The sequence below is a fragment of the Populus nigra genome, chromosome 4, assembly GCF_951802175.1.
Source record: "Populus nigra chromosome 4, ddPopNigr1.1, whole genome shotgun sequence".
NCBI classification, from domain to species: domain Eukaryota; kingdom Viridiplantae; phylum Streptophyta; class Magnoliopsida; order Malpighiales; family Salicaceae; genus Populus; species Populus nigra.
The window spans coordinates 11700628-11719291 of record NC_084855.1 but is presented as its reverse complement, the minus strand read 5'-3'; the positions used below and the strand labels follow the sequence as shown (position 1 = coordinate 11719291).

General features: G+C 34.0%; 3 protein-coding genes and 1 long non-coding RNA gene across 14 annotated transcripts; 2 read left to right on the top strand and 2 right to left on the bottom strand.

The window, feature by feature from the left end:
• Positions 1-718: 718 nt before the first annotated feature.
• Positions 719-2853, bottom strand: LOC133691193 (16 kDa phloem protein 2). Its single transcript, XM_062111593.1, has 5 exons — positions 2628-2853; positions 2158-2223; positions 1766-1892; positions 1464-1578; positions 719-1125 (listed from the first exon to the last, which is right to left on the bottom strand). Exons 1-5 carry the CDS (start codon positions 2692-2694, stop codon positions 1051-1053), a joined length of 450 nt encoding a protein of 149 aa, XP_061967577.1. The 5' UTR covers positions 2695-2853; the 3' UTR covers positions 719-1050.
• A 2032-nt stretch (positions 2854-4885) lies between these two features.
• LOC133691089 (uncharacterized) lies at positions 4886-6146 on the top strand. Its single transcript, XM_062111424.1, has 3 exons — positions 4886-5287; positions 5385-5531; positions 5887-6146. The coding sequence occupies exons 1-3, from the start codon at positions 5054-5056 to the stop codon at positions 6028-6030; spliced, it is 525 nt and encodes a 174-aa protein (XP_061967408.1). The 5' UTR covers positions 4886-5053; the 3' UTR covers positions 6031-6146.
• A 69-nt stretch (positions 6147-6215) lies between these two features.
• LOC133691090 (uncharacterized) lies at positions 6216-9474 on the bottom strand. Of its 11 annotated transcripts, none has more exons than XR_009841588.1 (6): positions 9145-9474; positions 8709-8746; positions 7612-8621; positions 7358-7520; positions 6683-6745; positions 6216-6609 (listed from the first exon to the last, which is right to left on the bottom strand). It is a non-coding gene; the product is annotated as an uncharacterized LOC133691090 (long non-coding RNA). The 11 variants fall into 11 exon arrangements; XR_009841592.1 differs by having other exon boundaries at positions 7612-8565; positions 9145-9472; XR_009841587.1 differs by lacking the exon at positions 9145-9474 and adding an exon at positions 8898-9129.
• A 6961-nt stretch (positions 9475-16435) lies between these two features.
• LOC133692903 (BON1-associated protein 2-like) lies at positions 16436-17246 on the top strand. The gene has a single exon (XM_062114072.1). The coding sequence runs from the start codon at positions 16544-16546 to the stop codon at positions 17096-17098; it is 555 nt and encodes a 184-aa protein (XP_061970056.1). The 5' UTR covers positions 16436-16543; the 3' UTR covers positions 17099-17246.
• Positions 17247-18664: the final 1418 nt, after the last annotated feature.

The following is an 18664-nucleotide window of genomic DNA, read 5'->3' as shown; positions in this document are numbered from 1 at the left end:
TTTGATATTGTGATACAGGATATTTTTTATTTAAAAATATATTAAAATAATTTTTTAAAAAAGCTTTAGTTGAGCATTACTTATAATGCAAGGTATAATGTAGACAGAGGTCATGCTAAAATTATGACATTTTAACATTACCGTTACTCGGTCACTGATTTAAAATTTTTTTTTTTTTTTTTCTTGTTAACAATACTTTTTAATCCGCTACTGGCCTCGCAACAAAAAAATTGACATTGGAAGGGGATTGATCAAGGGAGAAAGGTTTCGTTTCAGCATCAGAACCTTTCGGAGCTACTCAGGCTGAGCTTGAAGAGAAGCGGTACCTATCCGAGCTGAGACAGCTGATCTGCAATAGCCAGTTTTTAGCAGGGGTAAAAGGGTTCTAAGGGCAACAACACCTGTGCAAAGAGATGATATGTGTGTGTGTGTATATATATATATATATATATAGATGAACGAACGAACTCGAGCCTCTAGGAGGAATGGTCTCTGCAGAAATGTTTTTGTACCTGTGATTCAGAAGTTTGGTACTTTTTCCTAAACCTGTTCCTGTTGCAGTTTGCATTAGACTTGAAACTTGAACACGGATCCTGTTCAAAATCTACTCCAGTTTATCTGGAGGTTTCTCTGGTAACGCTGGTGATGGTTTTGCTGTCCTTGTTCCTAATATACACACACTGTGATATGGGCATGATTGTAACATGAGCACTATCACTTGGATTAAAAGGCTGTTTTACATTGCGTTTCAGCTGTTGAATATATTTAACCATCGCCCAGTGGTAGAAAATGAGTACAGTGATGCAGATTCCCTGTGGTGTATAAAATTCCTATCTCAAAACTATCCTTGGCCACTGGGTTAAACCATGGATAGCAAAGTGAGGAAATACAGGTCTCTAGAACAATTTTATCCGTGAAGAAAGACTAGAAGAGTTTATTAATACAAACCCGTACAAACTGGAATTCCCAAAACAAATCAAAGTGTTTATTTTCCCTTCACTTTCAACACCAAGGATCAGAAAACAATGAGCTTGCCCTGAAGGCATGAAATCAATCTGTGTAAGCTGATTCTTTCCAGCCTCCATAACTCTCCTCCCCAGCATCAAATGTCCTACTAGTGCGACGCTGCAGGATGGAGATATTGCGATTAGGGAAAAATTAGCATAAAACATTAAATTGTCATGGTTATGAAATCAGAGAGAGAAAACAGTAATTATATCAGAAAATGAACTGAACAATACTTTTTCTTCACATACTACAGTTAAAATATCAGCCCGTGTTCTTGCTTGGAATCTACCGTGTCTCCGGGACTTGACCATTTTACTGCTAAGTAATGGCTTTGAGACAAATCGTAGAACTCTTGGTCACAGGAGCCAGCTAGGCCCCAAAAGGACCATGAAATGAACCGATATTACCCAGCTAAAGGAGCTACATATAAGAGAACCGAAGAACCAGAAAAATACCTCGGGAGTAAAACTAAGGCCAACTCTGATCTCTCCACGGTACTCCTCGTCCTTGACAACATTGTATGCAGTTGTTGGCAGATTTCCTTCTATGAATAGTGGCTCCAAAGGAATGCTGCAACAGGGAATATGATGCAGATAATCTTAGTCCTTGCATGTTCCAATGCAAAAGAAATAATTATGCATATACAGAACTAACAGCATAGTACGGTCCTCTTCGATAAAATCCACAAACATTTTGGTATATCGATCTTCCTGGTGAAAAAAAAAATTAAAATTAGATGAAAATGAATGTGACCCACCTTGCTTTTCCAAGGTAATCATCATCCGTGAGAGTGTCATGATCCACTATCTTCAGAACGAGTTCTGAAGTACCCTCGGAAATGGTAAAAACGAAGGTTTCATTCCATTCTGGTTCAGATCCTTGTCCTGCATAAACCAGTCACTTTTTCACTTGAAAACATATATATATATATATATATATATATAGTCATTTGTAGTTTCCTGAAGGATTTAAACAGATACATTACAAGTTGACCAACATGTGTTGTGATCAGCAAAATATCCTTCCAATTTGATCTCAGACACAAACGCTAATTAAATAAAAATCTATGGCATCCTCTGTTATTCAACCAAATTAATCTTGAATATGCGATGCCTAAAAATATATTTGGAAAGGGGTCTAGAAATGAACCTGAAGCAACACTGCTTCTTTGCTCCTGAGATCGGCAAGTGAGAAGCACATATGGATCGATATTGGCTGCTCATGAACATGTAAATCAAATGCATTAATTTACCAGGTTAATTTCACAAAACTAATGAATAAAATAGTGTATGTAGATTTTCAAAATCAGCATCATCAACTAGAAATTGAGAAGTTGAAACTTGTCTGATCTGATCACGACCAAATCATATGGTTAGTGTTGAATTACATGGATATGTTTTGACATCAGTGCAGGGAACCCTATAATCTGGATCGATCATAGCAAGATCTTACATAAAACTCAAAGAAAACGCTGAAAGAAATCATATGGTTACTGTGAAATTGAATTTATAGATAAAACAAAAATTTCTTGATCATAAAGCACACTCGAGATGCAACTATCTATGAAAACATATCTTAGGACTTAGGTGGAAAGGAAGAGAGACGGAGAGGAATCTTACTGAAGAAATCGGTGTTCTCGAGACCTTTGGCTCCGACAAGAACAACTTGAATAGTCCCTTCAGGCATCTTGCAAACTCTGGTTATTCTTTTAGGACCAGAAACGTAGCACTAAATTACAGAGAAGAGATGGAGAATCAGACGATTGTGTTTTTCTGATTCTCCGAGGATTTATAGATTATAAATACATGAATCAGCTTCTTTTTTTTATAGATTGCCAACTTTTTTCCAGCTAATTAGACATGGGGAATGATCTGTCCGATCTTGTTGACCTGTTTTTAGTCATTGCTGACCATTACACGTACACACAGAGAGCGGTTATGATGACAAAATTCATATTTGGAAACAACATCCTCTGACCGTGACCGTAGACATTTATGATAATTCTTTTTGCATTTAATTAAATAAATCTAAAAATATTTATATAATAAAAAATTTATGAAGCTTGATATTTATCAATCTAAAAATAATTAGGAATTTAACACTTCAAATTTTTAATTTCTTATTTAATACATCACAAACCAATAATTAATATTTAACACAATTTTTTACTTTTATATTTATATTGATAAACACATGGCAACTTGACCTCAAAACCTTAATTATATTCAATTCTCACACCTACATAATTTAATTTTCATTTTTCATAGTCTCACATATAAATAATCACGCAATCATACTCACACTCAAAATCATACACAAAACATTACAACAAATATAATTTAATAAAGAATCTAGAATAATTATTTGGAATTCTCCAAAATCCCCTCCACCAACATTTTGGTCACTTTTAAGTTAAACCATAATTTTAAAACCCGGCTCGGTGGATCAACCCGAGACTAGAACCGGGCCGGGTTGAAGAAAAACAGGAAAAGAAAAAACCTGGTGTGACCCGGCAAAACCCGGTTGCAATCCATTGATTTTTGTTTTTTTTTAATTAAAACGATGTCGTTTTGATTTTTTTTAAAAGAAAAGGAATTGATCCGGGCAACCTGGTCAAAACCAAGAATCCAGGTTTTAAACCGGGTTTGGTTTAAAAACTATGAGTAAAACCTTTAGGATAACCAATCTCCTCCATTATTTCTTAATTCATAATCAATTTTTTAGTTAATACGCATTTCAACTACAACATCAAACTTAGGATTTAACATTCCTATATTTTTTCAAATTCACCCTAATTTCTATAAAAATTAACTCACATATCATCAATTAACACAAAAATCACATAATCAATTCAAGTTTTTTAAATTCTCTATCTTCACAACTAGAAATTCTCGGCCATATATAGCAAAATTTAAGACAAACCAGCTTACAAACTTTCAATTCTATTTCCAAATAATTTTTATGAAATTCATCTAGCCACAAGACCCATTACTTACACGATCTATTACACATGAATTACAGTTGAACTCAGCACCATCCCATCCTCATTCCAATACGTAAGTATCCATTTGAAACATCAAATTCAACACAATTTTCCAATCATTCCACATTTCCTTCATTATTTTCAATCACATAATTTTCATGCCATTTATCTAATCTTTTATATTTCCATCACTTAATCAACACAAGACTTTCGAGTAATATTATTGAAACATGAGTTTCAACACAATTTCAGAACAACCCAATTCAATAATTCCGCATCAAATTAAACAAAAATCTCTAACTTAATGTCATGGCTTATCACCAATGCCTTCTAAGGTTTTATTTTTTCATGTTTTAAACTCAAAATATCTATAAAATTGGTCTGAAAACACAAAGTTAAATTGAGAAAAAATTTTCTTTTTCTAGTTTGAAGAAAGTTTTAAAGCACCTTCATGGATCTCATATTGTCAAATGAAATCCATTTACATCAAGATTGATTTTGTTTTGTTATCGGATATGATCAATCAATAATTTTTTTTCCACGTTATTTTTTTAATAAGTTTCTTTCTCATCCTTTAAAAAATCAAGGATTAGAAAAAAAAAGCTTTTAGACCAAAACCAAAATTTTAAGAGTGAAAGAGGCTGAATCAGAAAAAAAGGAAAATTGGCAAATTAAAAAGTAATTTCTTTTTTCTATTTTGAGGTTTTTTTCTCCTATTTTACATTGCAATTCTCTTTTATTTTATTTTATTTTTCACAATTTAAAAATTAATTTCATGAAATTTGATGAAAAAAGAATTAAATTAAAAAATATTTTTTTTGAATAAATTAGAAAAAAAATAAAATAATAATAAAAAAGAGCGGACGTTATTAACCACAACTTTATTTTTTCCCTCACCTTTTCTTCCAACATCCCTAATAAAAATTTTAGAGTGGATCTAGACACGAGGTTGAATTTTGCTATTTGAGCCGGTCCTAGGATTTAAATCCAAAAATTATGAGCATAACTACCCAGAAGATTAGGTGGGATTGAAGGAGCAGACAGACGCAGAGGCACAGAGAGATGACAGGAACCTCTTCTTCTTCTTCTTCTTCCACGACAACCATATCAAAAGACCTACCTTCAGATTATGCCTCAGCAGTCAAAGGTTTTTTTGCAGACGTCGGAATCCATGCCTCTCTCCCTCAAAACTCCTCCAAAGACTTCTACTCTGATCTCATTCGCGATCTCCTTAAAGTCGACAATGTCCTACGTGGCCGCGTCTCTTGCATCTTCTCTGTCTCACCTGCTCTTGGTGTAAGATTCTCACTCATTTCTTTCTAAAAATTCATGAAGAAATGGGATTGAAAATGATTTATTTTTGTTTAACCGTCTTTTTAATTTACTATTCTAGAATTACTTTAATGGGCTACACGGAGGCGCTGTTGGAGCTATAGCAGAGAGAGTGTCCATTGCTTGTGCTAGAACGGTAGTGGCTGGTGATAAAGAGCTGTTTCTTGGTGAATTAAGCATCTCTTATCTCTCTGCAGCAACACTAAATGTGAGTTTTTCCTTTGGTGTCTTTTATGCTTGTCTCGTTTGCAATATAGAAAAAGCCTCAAGACTAATGGCGTGGTTTGTCAATATTAGCCGTATTGCTTTCTTCAAGATAGTAAGTGTTTGAGAATGCAAGTGTGTACAAAGAAACGCTGTCATGAAATGCAATTAACTTGTGTAAGTTTAGAACCCCCCCCCCCCCCCCCCCCCCCACCAAACTTCCTTCATCTGCATTTATTTTATGGTTTAGTTTAACTCGTAATTCGTTGGCTTACAATGCGGTACTTAACTCTGTATAATGACTTTTTCCCCTGTGTTGATTATATTGGCTTTACATGTAAATTTTTTAATCTTGGCAGGAGGTGTTGGTTGTTGAAGCGGCCGTAGCGAGGAGTGGAAGGAACTTGACTGTAGTTGCATCCGAATTCAGAATCAAGAAAACCAGGAAGCTGGTCTACACTTCTCGCGCTACCATCTATCACATGCCTCCTGCCAAGTTATGAATTTCTGTGATTTGAAATATGTTGTTGTTTTATCTATTTGAATGCTTTGCCTGCAAACATTAACGAGTTCTTTTAATTTGTTCAATAAGAATGAGGTGCTCGTTGCAGTATTCTGATATCCTGTTGTAGGTAGCTGATAGTTTATGTTTATGTGCCTTTCAAAGTGTGCGAGTGTGTGGGCGTGCTTGAACTCAAAACAGGACATAATAATCTTACAAAACCAATTTAATATTTTTGTGGGTCATTTAGTGTTCACTTCTGCGTTCTGCAGCTGCTGCTGTTGCCTTTTCGTCCTCTGTAATGTTGTGCATTTAGATGCATGTTTCTTTGATAAGATTCCTTCTTTGCTTGGAAATTCGATATGCATCATGGCCAACTGCAATCACTGTTTCAAATGATGAAGCATCTCTGGCAACATTATTAAATCGGACTTGCATATTCACATCATCTGCGACATGAACGTCTCGTTGAAAATATGGCATTAACAAAAGCCTCAGCATCAAAGGGTTGGAGGTCTTCTACACCTTCTCCAACACCCACGAACTTTACAGGGATGGCAAGCTCGTCATCTACACTGGCCTGCATAAGGAAATTAGCCTCTCTAATCACCGAAGTCATGAAACAAAAGGAATTCATTGAAACTGGAGCATACCACACAGCCGCCTCTAGCAGAACCATCGAGTTCTGTCAAAATGAAACCAGTTATTCGAACAACCTGTTAGCACAGTTGCATGTTAAAGACTTGAACAAGATGTTTAACACTTGAAGAAAGAATAATAGCATCAAAGCGTGGCAATCGGGAAACATTACATATGTGAAAAACGGGAAAAAGCAATAGGTGATTGTGTTGCAAGTAACTTGCCTAATTGTGCATTCCTCAAAAAGGTTGTTAGGTCATGTTTCTGCACCTAGATAATCATGTTTAGAATGTGGCCTCTCTCTCCTTCCTCCTTTTGGATTAATCCTTTGGATGTTCTAAGAATGTTCCTTTCTTCCAAAAATTACCACGGGCTTTATAATGCCAACAAAAACGTTGAGAACATACACGATATAAATGAGGAGGCAATCACTAGAATATTTTGCTAATCCATTCTACAAGAATTGTTCAAGCTTAGTCTTTGGCAGTGCAAAGCAATTTTTAAGAGTAAATTATCAACTGCTTGATGATATTTCATCCCTAAAACGAGTTTTCCATAACCGATGATTATAACCATATATCTTATCTCAAAAATCCAGATAGAACTGTAATTATAAAACACCAAACAAGAGATTTCAATGGATTAAAATTTCTGCTAAAATCTTTCAGATTAGGAACGTGTAAACTGACCATGAAAGATGGTGTTGGAGACAGAAATAAATGGTATAGAAGTAATGACTTGAATATAAAACATCATGATCACAGCTTCCATCAGGCGCGTCAAGAACTATTTTGCCCGCAGCTTTCTTACATGCTATTAACTCATCCATGAGGCTGTAATTAGTGTGGAGACCTGATAAATATATATTGGTTTCGGTTAAGATATAACAGGTAGAAAGCACATAGAAGTTAGATAGCTAATCATGGAATATCTGTTGACTTACGTCCAGATGTGCCACACAAAACAATATCAAATTCTTGTTCTTTCCCTTTCTTTACAGCCTGAGAAAGAACTATTTGAAAAACACTTCAAGATCATATGTTAGTAGCTATGCCAAGTATTCAAACTTTTAAAGATTGGAAAAAGCTAAAGAAGTTGTCTATCTGATGATGATTAGGCCTTCTCTCCTTCAGCCACAACAATCTCACACCCATTTCCTTCAGTCCATATCTCCAACTGGTCACTGGTAGCTGCCCTAAATGTATCACCTGCTGCCATCAGTATCTGGAATGATAGCAAAAGCCCAAGGAAAGACCTTTTGTGAACGAGACAATCTCTCTTTTTGGGAGATTCAGAAAGGACAAAAGGATAAACTAAGAAACAATTCAAGCCAAACGAGAAAAAATGGAAAGAAAATAAATCACATGTGCACAAGTACTGCAGTAAGATCCCTGAACAATGTCCTCTGACTGCACTCACCGGTACACCCTCCTCTACATTCGCAAAGTAATAACTTTATTCATATCCCTAGGAGTCAATATCAATTTACTAAGCCCCTGTGATAGTTATATATATTCAAGCAATTGATACAATGCTTTTCCAGCAGATCTATAACACAACATTCAAATAAAGGGCTGTTCTAAATTTTCTTCCACGGTGTTCCAGTTTAACCCAGGGTAGTAGGATACAGCCAAAAGGAAGAATAAATGCTGTCTTTTGAAAGAAAAATTATACAGCATGCATTTCATAGGAAGTCCTTCTGAAACATAGACACTTTAATTGCAAGACAAGAAAAGGCTACAACTTTCAAATTCTCCAAAATAAATCTAAATCTTAATCCATACCAGTAGAATCAACAGATAGTATTGGTACTTGGTAAAACAGCATCGTCAAGAGCCAAAATTCAACAACATATTCACAAACCTTTTGAGTCCTTATCACAATGAACACTTTTTCCCTGGGATGTCAAATCAGTTGCCAGAAACTTGGATCAATATTATCTTCAATTCAGCTCTACAGATAATGCAAATTTCAATATCCTAATACTCTCTCTTTGTAAAGGCATCTATCACATTGCAACAAAAGCAAGCAAAATCTCACCCTTTCCCCTGCTTTCTTCAATCTATATGCTAGCTTTCCTGCAGCAGCAGCAGCAGCGAATGAGATCACATTTCTGTATATATATATATATATATATATATATATATAGAGAGAGAGAGAGAGAGAGAGGGAGAGAGGGAGAGAGAGAGTCTCAAGAACACAAGTCCATGAGACTGTATTTGGGCGGACCTCAAACTTCTCAAAAAAGCAATGAACTAATAATAAAGCCTCTCTAAGCTTCCGAGTCAAATTCTACAACTCAAACCTCCTCACAATTTGGAGCCACACTTCTCTCAATGTGTATATTACCAGAAACCATTAAAAATTTGGCAATCATTAAATTGGTTTACGTAAATATTCCAACCACTCAAAAAAATTACCTCATTTCTAAAATTCAATTGAAAACCAATAATTAGTAGCTAAATTCTTGACTTACCAAGGTATGTTGTCTTCCCACCTCCATCAACACCAGCTATCATAGCGACAGCCGGTTTCCTGACAACACAGCGTAAACCATAACAGCTCCAGATTGAAAAACCAAACTTGATCATCACATACTACAAAAAAAAAACCTGGATCCTAGTTGAAATTCAGTTTTATTCCCTTTCTTCTCTAACAAATTCAACACATTCTTCTTCGATGCATCCTACAAACCAAAAGAGAATAATAAAAAAAAAACATTACAATTCAAATGGCAATGATTTTATTTTATGAATTCTTGTTCTTGTATAGTTATTACAAGACTATCTTGATCTTATTACTAAAATTATGGGTTTGATTAATTTGTTGATTCAGATTATTTTTTATGTTTTTTTAATTATTTTTTTAATTTTATTTTTTTAATTTTAGATTAATTAAGAATTGAGCTTTATATAATTTAGTTCAATTTATTTTTTATAAGATTATCATGATCTCATGATTTTGATTATGATCTTGCAAGTTGACTTAGTCTTTTTTTATCTCTTTTCAATTGAATTTTATTTTTAATTTTATTTTTTAATATTAAATTGATTGAAAATTGAGTTATATAATTTATTTATTTGATTATTATAGTCTTATGACACAAGCTATGAATTTTATGGTTTAATTTAATATATTAATATTTTTTTAAAAAAAAAATGTATTCTTTATATCTAGTCAACTTATATTTTTAAAATCCATCTCATCTATTAGATTATACTGATTATTCATCACTAGATTTAATTATTTTTTTACTAGAAATTTTTTTATATTATCTTTTAAATCCAACTTACAGCATTCATAATTTTCAAAAGCTATAATCTAGCGTAAGCTATATCATGATGCGATATCCATCTAGTGTAAGCTCGAAAGCTCCACCACCCATTGTTTTCCTTTTCTTTTTTCCTGATCAGCTGCTTCTTTTCCCCCATCACATTTACCAACTTTAGTAAATGCAAATTATATGATATTATTAAAAAAAATGGTTTTATAACTTGATTGCCCGTCATATATATATATATATAATCAATACATGTTCAATAAAATTAATTTAATTGAAGAAGGTCAAATTCAAGATTTTTATTGCGAATTGATCTAAAACTCTCTCTCTCTCTCTCGAAGAAACTGGCTCATTGGTTAAGAGAGTACACAGCCTTTTCTCAACCACTAGAGTTGAAATCTCAAATCAAGAAGTGAAATTTTCAAACGTTATCTAATCTTGATATAAATAAACTACCTTCAGCTATACTGAAGAAGTGGATTTAATTGAAAAGTGTGAAGTTGCTTCGAGAATAATCTTGACAAATAAATAAATAAATAAATACAAGGAATGCATAAGCAATGGCGGCAGAAACAAAATCGAGAGTCGCCAGCAAATCTCTTTTCCCTCACCATGAGAAGGTCAAATTCTAACACCCAAGTATCCATCCAAGAAGCTTCAGATCTAGCTCCTCCATAAATGGCCGCAACTACCACGGAGAACTGCGAGACAAAACCTGTGAATCCAATTTCAACTCCCCCTTTCGTGGAAACTATCAGTCGCCTCACCCTCATCCATGATCCATCTACAGTACATGCTGATGCTGGGAAGTTAAAAATGTGTAAAATGCTCCTAGCTAGAACTTATCCATTCACTGTTCAAAGGCAAAGAAAGGGGAAAACGTCAGCATCCAATTTCATCACGTATTGGCACGATCAGTGTCTTCTCCACTACTGCACGCAATTATGGTGGCGTGCCTCATCTTCTTCTTCTTCTTTTTTCCTTTTTATTACATGAAATATATATTACAAGAGTCTTCTTTGTGGGTTGTTTATGTAGTAACTGACAGTACTCGCTCCATACAGGCACCTTTTCAAAAGCTTAAATCATTATTTGATCAATGTTGACTATATATCGATCATCCGATACATAATTCTTAATTTCAAATCTTTCCTAGACAAATCTTCCTGTCTCCCACTTATTTTTTCTATTTATTTATATTTTCTCAAAAGAAGAAAAGAAAAAAGTAATTTGGAAAGGACACAGAAGGGACCGAAGGATTAATTATATAATATTTTTTTAAATAATGAAGGCCGACCTAGATATAATCAACTCAAAATACAAGGCTTTAACCCCGATATTACGAGAGGTGCGGATTTGAGGAAGACAGCTCCTAGTTAATTAGATTAATTATCAAGCCGAATGAATCAAACGAGGAAATCCATAGTTATAATTTCTAAATATATAATTGAGGTGTTCTTATCATTTAATACATTTTAATTACACGGTGGAAGACCATGTGAAATCCAGTGGCCGAATGGACCGAGAATAATTTGCGTGACGAAAATGCCATCCTCGGTACTTTTGGTTAGAGGAACGTGTTCTCTGAAACAAGGTCAATTGAGACAAAGTCTTACATATTTTTTACAAGTGATGCTGCTTCGACAACATGAAAACTAGGTAATGGTACTTCATCTCAACACTTCAGATCACATCGAGCATTCTACTTTTTGCTCAAACCACCCACTGACATAAAGCAAGGGCATTATTATTATTATTTTCTTAATGTATTGTGCTTTTACACGTATTGATATTAAAAACATATATAAAGTTGGCCTCTTTGCGATTATTGTGCGATTATTGTGGTTTAAAATATTTTTTTAAAAATTATTATTGAGATTAATATATTAAAACAATCTAAAAATGTATAAAAAAATAATTTTTAATATAAAATATAAACTTTTAAAAAATAAGATTTCAATCATGTTTTCAAATATGCCGGAGCTTTCTTTACTATAGGGTTCAACGATCACGTGGCTTGAATGGATTCTGGGCAAATTGGTCAATTCACATGCCAACCATGATTTCAGGTTGCACAGGAGTGTTCACACTGTAGTCAAATTATTTTTTATTTAGAAATAATATTAAATTAATATTTTTTAAATGATTTTTTACAGTGAAGGGCCTTCTCAGGTTGAGCCCTGATCGAGCTTCAATGGATAATCCAAAAGGGGGCACGATCCCATCCTTTATCCGAGCATATGTTGTCCACGTGGGGGAAGGATTCTTCTTGGCATGTCAGCTTATCAAGCCACGTGGAGGTCTGTAGGCCCCAAGTTGTCCACACGTGTATTAGGGTATATCAATTAAATTGTATATGATCGATATGTATCTATGATTGATACATATCAAGCCATGCGTCGGATTTAAGCGGCCAAAGAAGGCTTTCTTTGACATCATTTCAATCGTCTCGATGACCTGTTATTTTTGGGTAGCACGTGTAGCTTACTGATATTTGGATATACATCAATGATTTTTTTTTTCTCCTTGATTTTCCTTGATTTTTACATATAACCTTTCTAAATTATCAAAGCAACCCTTCAATTTTTTTTTTTTTTTAGATTCAGTTTTTATTTTTTTGATTATTATTTATTTTATTAAAAAAAATTTATAAAATTAAAATTCTTTTTAAATTTTACCCTTCTTTAATTTTTTTCATCCGCAAGATTTGGTCTCCGTTCCCTTTATTGCTATTTGTTTTATTTGACATGATTTTTAAAATTGATTTTCTTATGATTTATCCTTCAATTATTTTCCTATCAAATTTAATCCTTATTTTTTTCATTACTACTTTTTTCACTTTAGCAAATTTTTAAAATTAATTTTTTTCTGATTTCATCCTTCAACATTAAATTTGTTAGAAATTGAGATACTTGATTGGGCCCGCATCTAGAATTTCACAAGTTGCGAGTTTGAGAGATTAACATAGGTTTAGAAGATTCATTCGAGTTTACTTGTGTTTTTTTTCTTTTTTAAAGCTCATGTTTTTCCAGTTTCATCCTTTAACATCTATTTAATTGGAGATTGAGCTCTCTTATCTCTTTATTTTCTTTCTATATTATTTGTAAATAGTTTTGAAAATGACTCAGGTTATCTCAAGTCTTTTTATTTGTTGTTATTTGTTAAATTTAGTTTTATTTAAAGAGATTTTATTTTTGAATTAAACTAAATTAATTAATTAAATATAAACACTAGATGCACAATGATATTTTGTTTTGTTTGGATTCCGAGTCATTGTTCTGGCGACTTGTGCGGTCTTTTTTGGTATTGTCGTGTAGCCTTTTATAATGGCGTTAGAACCGTCTCACTGAATTCTTTACGGTGGTGAGAAAATGTTTGCAACGAAGTGATGTTAAGTCTTCAATAAGATTTCCTTTATTTTCTTCATGAATATAATATTGGCAGCTTCATTTTTATAGTTAAGTATTGTCAATTTTTTTTTGTTTGATTTATCTAATGCCGCTGTCTTTTTATTTTATTGTATTATTAAATTAATCGGGGAACCTGGTAAAGTTAATTAATAAATCAAGTCTTAGTATTTTTTTATTTGTTTAAAAACACTGGCATTGATTAAGTTTTCTTTTTATATTAGAAAATATTTAACTCAGCTCGAGGTGTAGGCAGGGTTGTTTGGTGCCTATTATTCTCAAGTTTGTTTGAAATCTTGAGTTTAGCTTCATCAATCTTGCGTGAAATCAAATTGGAAAAGAAAAAAACAGAGGGAGGGGCCATCGTAGAGAAAAAGTCGAGTTGTTTTATATAAGAAAATGGCAAAAATGAAGGAAAAGATGCGCCTGTGAAGAAGAAAGAATGAAGGTGAAGGTGGTGGAGAATTTTAGGATCGACATGTATAAACAAAGACTAACCTGCAAGACTGCAATCTATCCTGGGCTGGTGGACGTGGTTTCTTAAGTAATTACCTAGGTCTATTACCTAGGTATTCAATTTTTATTATCCTCTCCTTCTGCTTTCTCCGTGCTTTTTAAGTGCTATTTAAATATTTAAAAATATGGGAGTGGAAGGGAACTACTCAATCAAACACATGTTTAAACATGCCCTCCCATTATTTTCTATAATTTAAAAAATAAATTGAACTACTCTTATTGTTTGAAGAAAATTACACGTTGAAGTAATTCTTGAGTTTTTCCATGCATTTGCTCTTCAATTTCCCTCTCTCTAGCCCTTTCAATTCTATTCTTTTCAGAACTTGTTTTTGTTTTATTTTCCTATATATATATATATTAAATAATCTGCATTAACTATATGTCATCTAATAAGACGTTGATTTCAGTTTAATAATAAGGAAAGTTAGCAAACCTCAACTGTTGACAAATTGGACGGAGAAACATAAAATATAGAAAATTATGTATCCAGTTTTACAATATCAGGGTGTGGAAAGTATTGGAAACGTTTTAGAAATATATAGGACTACGTCCACCAGCTACGTGTGGAAGTTAACCTTATAATTCTTTGTACAGATGAGAGGTTGGTGACGGCACGGATGACAATGGACTAGCTAAGAAATATATAGGACTACGTCCACCAGCTACGTGTGGAGATTTTGTCTGCTCATCGCCAATCTGAAATATTTAAATCCATTATCCACCCACCCCCACCTCCCGTCCAGTTGGATTGAATTGGACGAAGGAAGGAATTTCTCTGCTCGGTGGATGCACGATCTGATCTAGTTTTTTTTATTTGATTTATAAAAAAATGAAATTTAAGTTTAAAGAACAAACCAAAACCATATCCATATCCATATCCATCAATCATAAAATCATAAATTATAATCTAAATTTCAAATCAAATAAAATGAAGGACAAAAGGTACCCTCTCCACGCCAAGCCACTGGCTAGCTCCATGATTTGTTTAGATTTTGAAGTCACAACCGTGGCCTTGAGAAAAGATTGACGTTGCCATTTGTCGTAATTTTTCTAGTAATTAAAATGTAACAGGGGCAGTAATATTAATTGATTGCTACTCCAGTGTCCAAATTAGTAATTACCCAGCAAATGTTATCCTTGTTTGCTAAAGTTTTTCTTTCACCAATTTCTAGAACAAGAGAATCTCCGACAAGAGTACTTCTAGAAAAGAAATCGATGAATTCTTTGAAGTAATCAACATATTTGTTGCAGCTGACATTTCAGTGGGCATTCAAGGGTTTGGCCTTGAAGAAGTATCGAGCCTCCTTCTATCAACAGATTGGGTCTTTTAGACGTAGAGAGAAAGAACTGGTGGTTGTTGTCGATGGTGTGTGTAAAGGTCCATCTTTTCTTTTCCTTCATCCAACATGCTGAAAATCTCTATTCAGCTAAGAATCTAGCCGCCCAAGATTCTTACTGTCCTGGTCATGAACACCAAAAAAATTCCCAAAACATTGGACTGAAATTGAGAGAAGAAAAACTTGATTTTCTGGAAAAAAGAAAAAAACCCCTCGATTACATAGAGATAACCCCAATTACTCTAATCCTCTCTCCACCAAAACATGCCTTAACATGCAACAACCCTCTCTGCCTTTCTACCAAAACATCTTTGGATCTTCTTCATAGATGATAGCATATGAAAGAGGAGAAGAGTTCATAACAACAACAAACTTTTCTTGAACATGACTTGTGATTTAGGATTTGGATCTTAAACAATTTATGTGTTCAAGGTTTAGTCCCCGATCTCCAAACTCAGCGAGCACGGAGTACTGATCTTTGCAAGTATATGCCTTGAATTATCAATGGTGGCTGTGATGGCTAGACGATGGTCGTCGGCACATAGAAAGAAAAAAGAAAAGAGGTGGTGGGGATTATGTTGTCATGGCTTCGGTTATTTCTTGTGGGCTTACTGAAAATTGAAAAGAAAAGGGAAGAAGAAGAAGTTAGCCAATGGTGGCTAGTTTGGTTTTTTTTTAATTTAATGGAAAAGTTGAGATGTTTAATGTAAGAGTTTTTTTAATTATTAAATAAAATATAATAATAATTTTGTAATTAATTCAATATTTATATTGATTTTTATTTTGGTGAGATGTAAAATATTATGAATTTATAAACCTAAGGATTTAAAATATAATTTTTGAAAGAATAAAGGTGAGCTGGAGGCAAGTCAAAATCATGAGCACGGTGTAATTAGCTTGAAAAATAAAATAACAACTCCATAAAATAAAAATTAGGTTAAAAAACTAAATGGATTCCGATTGAACCAATAAATGGAGCACCCATAGAAATTATCCCATAATTGTCCTCTACTTTCTGACCGTATACTTCGCATCGGTAAGGAACCAACGCAGGCGGGTTCCGTATTAAAGGAGCGTAGAAGGTCACGTTGTTTTACTAGTCGTTTTGGTTTAGGTGGACCGTTCGTCAAAAACGGCTACAATATTGAACAGAAGAAACGCCCCTCCTTCGGTGTTGTTTCTAGCGAACTTACTCGTTACTCCTATAAAAAGCCCTCCCATGTCCCTCAGTTTCCATCAACAATTGTTTCAGCTGCCAAAACCAAGCATTAAAGCACACACACAGTTGCTTTTACACGCCTAGAAGCTCTTGAATCTTTAGCGATTTTCTTCAATATGGACAAGGGTCACAAGGCTTCTCGCACTATAGAAATCACTATCTTATCAGCAGAAAACCTAAGCCTCGATCGCAAATCCGTGAAGAAGAATGCTTACGTTATTGCTAGAATCGACCCTATTAACTATGGATCAACTAAAGCTGATTTTGAAGGAGGCTGTAACCCTTCATGGAACGAGAAGCTTACCCTAGACATGCCATTTCAGACTCGTTTTATAACCCTTGAAGTGAAATGCAAGACTAGCTCAGGTGACAGAGTTGTTGGCACAGCAAGCCTTCCAATTTCTGACTTATCGGGTGATTATACACCGGAGAGTTACTTACATTTCTTGAGTTACCGGTTAAGGGATTCCAGAGGTGAGAAGAATGGTATTATTAATGTCTCGGCAAGAGTTAAGGTGCAGGTAGAGTCCATGAGTCCGGCAGTGACAAAGAATCCGATGAGGAATGGGTGTTCATCGTCGTGGCAGCAGCCTACGCTGGGGGTGCCTGCTGGTCACCAGAAGATCAGCTATTACGGTGGAGTTGTGACAGGGGTTCCTATTTGGAGTTAATTTTAATTTTCTAGTGGTTTTTAGAGGCTTCTTGTTTTATTGAATTAATTTGGAGCGTTGTTAATTATTTGACTGATCGATCCCAATTTAATCATTAATGCTATAATTTTAATGAATTGAGTATAAAAGGGTTTTACGAATGATTTAACCTCGTGTGGTTTAATGTACTTAGCTTCGTTTAGGTTACCTGTTAACTAGTTTTGTTAACTTAAAATATCCTATCATTTTGTCGATGTCTTTGAACATAACTGTAAGTATAATAAATTATACTCTTTACTTTTTATAAACTACCGTATTTAAGCGATGAAAATTATTTTAATATAAAAAATAAATTAATATAAAATTTAAATATTTAAAAATCAATTATCTTGGTATAAAAATCAAATATTTATTATAAATTTATACGTTTAAATACAAAGAAACTAGAATATAAACGGTGTCAGAGGAGGAGTTGGGGACTGGTCGTCTCCGGGATCGTGAGACCAATAAAAGAATACACATGTACCACCCATCTATGATCTCATATCTATGATCATTTGGCCGGATTTTTCATAATCCGCAAAGAGTCATTCATATTTTTCATTGAAATGGGTAGTACGTTCTTGTTCTCCTTGATCTAACAAGGCCATGAATTCTAGATACTTAGTGCTCAGGACGTCCTATTGCGAACACCCAACGATTGAAATACTACAGGTCATCCACAAGTTCTCGGTCGTAGTGTTAAAGAGTTCGTACACTCGATTTTTATTGGGGCTATCGGATGATCCTGCCTCCAACTACAAATCCAGATCGATATCCGGGCGAGTCGAAAGTTTGTCTTCGTATCTCTCCTTCAACTGTTTGTTATATATCTAATGGAAATAAAAAAAAAACTATCAAATTCAAGGAAATAATAACTTAATAAAAAAGATTGAAAACCAACATACCACAAAGTGTTGAACTCGGCTATCGACGAACTGTTGCATCCCTTTTTGGCGGTCATCACTCTGCACGTGTGTTTCCACAAAAAGCTTCATTGGGTTTGGCTTATGTCCAAGAGTCGTAACCTGCAAGATAAAAATGTTATCAGTTAAATATCACTACAAGATTTAACAGTTTTACCGACGTAATTTTTCCGTCGGCGTAAGACACGTATTCCGTCAGTAATTAATTTACCGACGACATCACCGACGAAAATGCTCCTTCGGTGAATCCTTCATCGGTAATTTTTTATCCGTCCGTAAATCCGTCGGAAATAAAAAAATAAAATTATCCGCTTCATTTCGTCGGTATATCCCTAGGTAATAATATTTTTTTATTACCAACGGATTTACCGACGGAATTACCAATGGAAATTCCATCGGTAATTCCGTCAGTAATTATTTAAAAAAAAATAAAAAAAATTCATTTTATAAAATTATAAAATAATTAAATTAACATAAATCAACACTGTATAATATATACTCAAAATGCTTGAAAAAAAAATAAGAAAATCAACTCAAACAAATTTGCAACAAATAAATAAAATGAAAAAATAAATTCAACTAAAAAAATTCATATGAAAAAAATGAAGTTGCAATTGCTAAA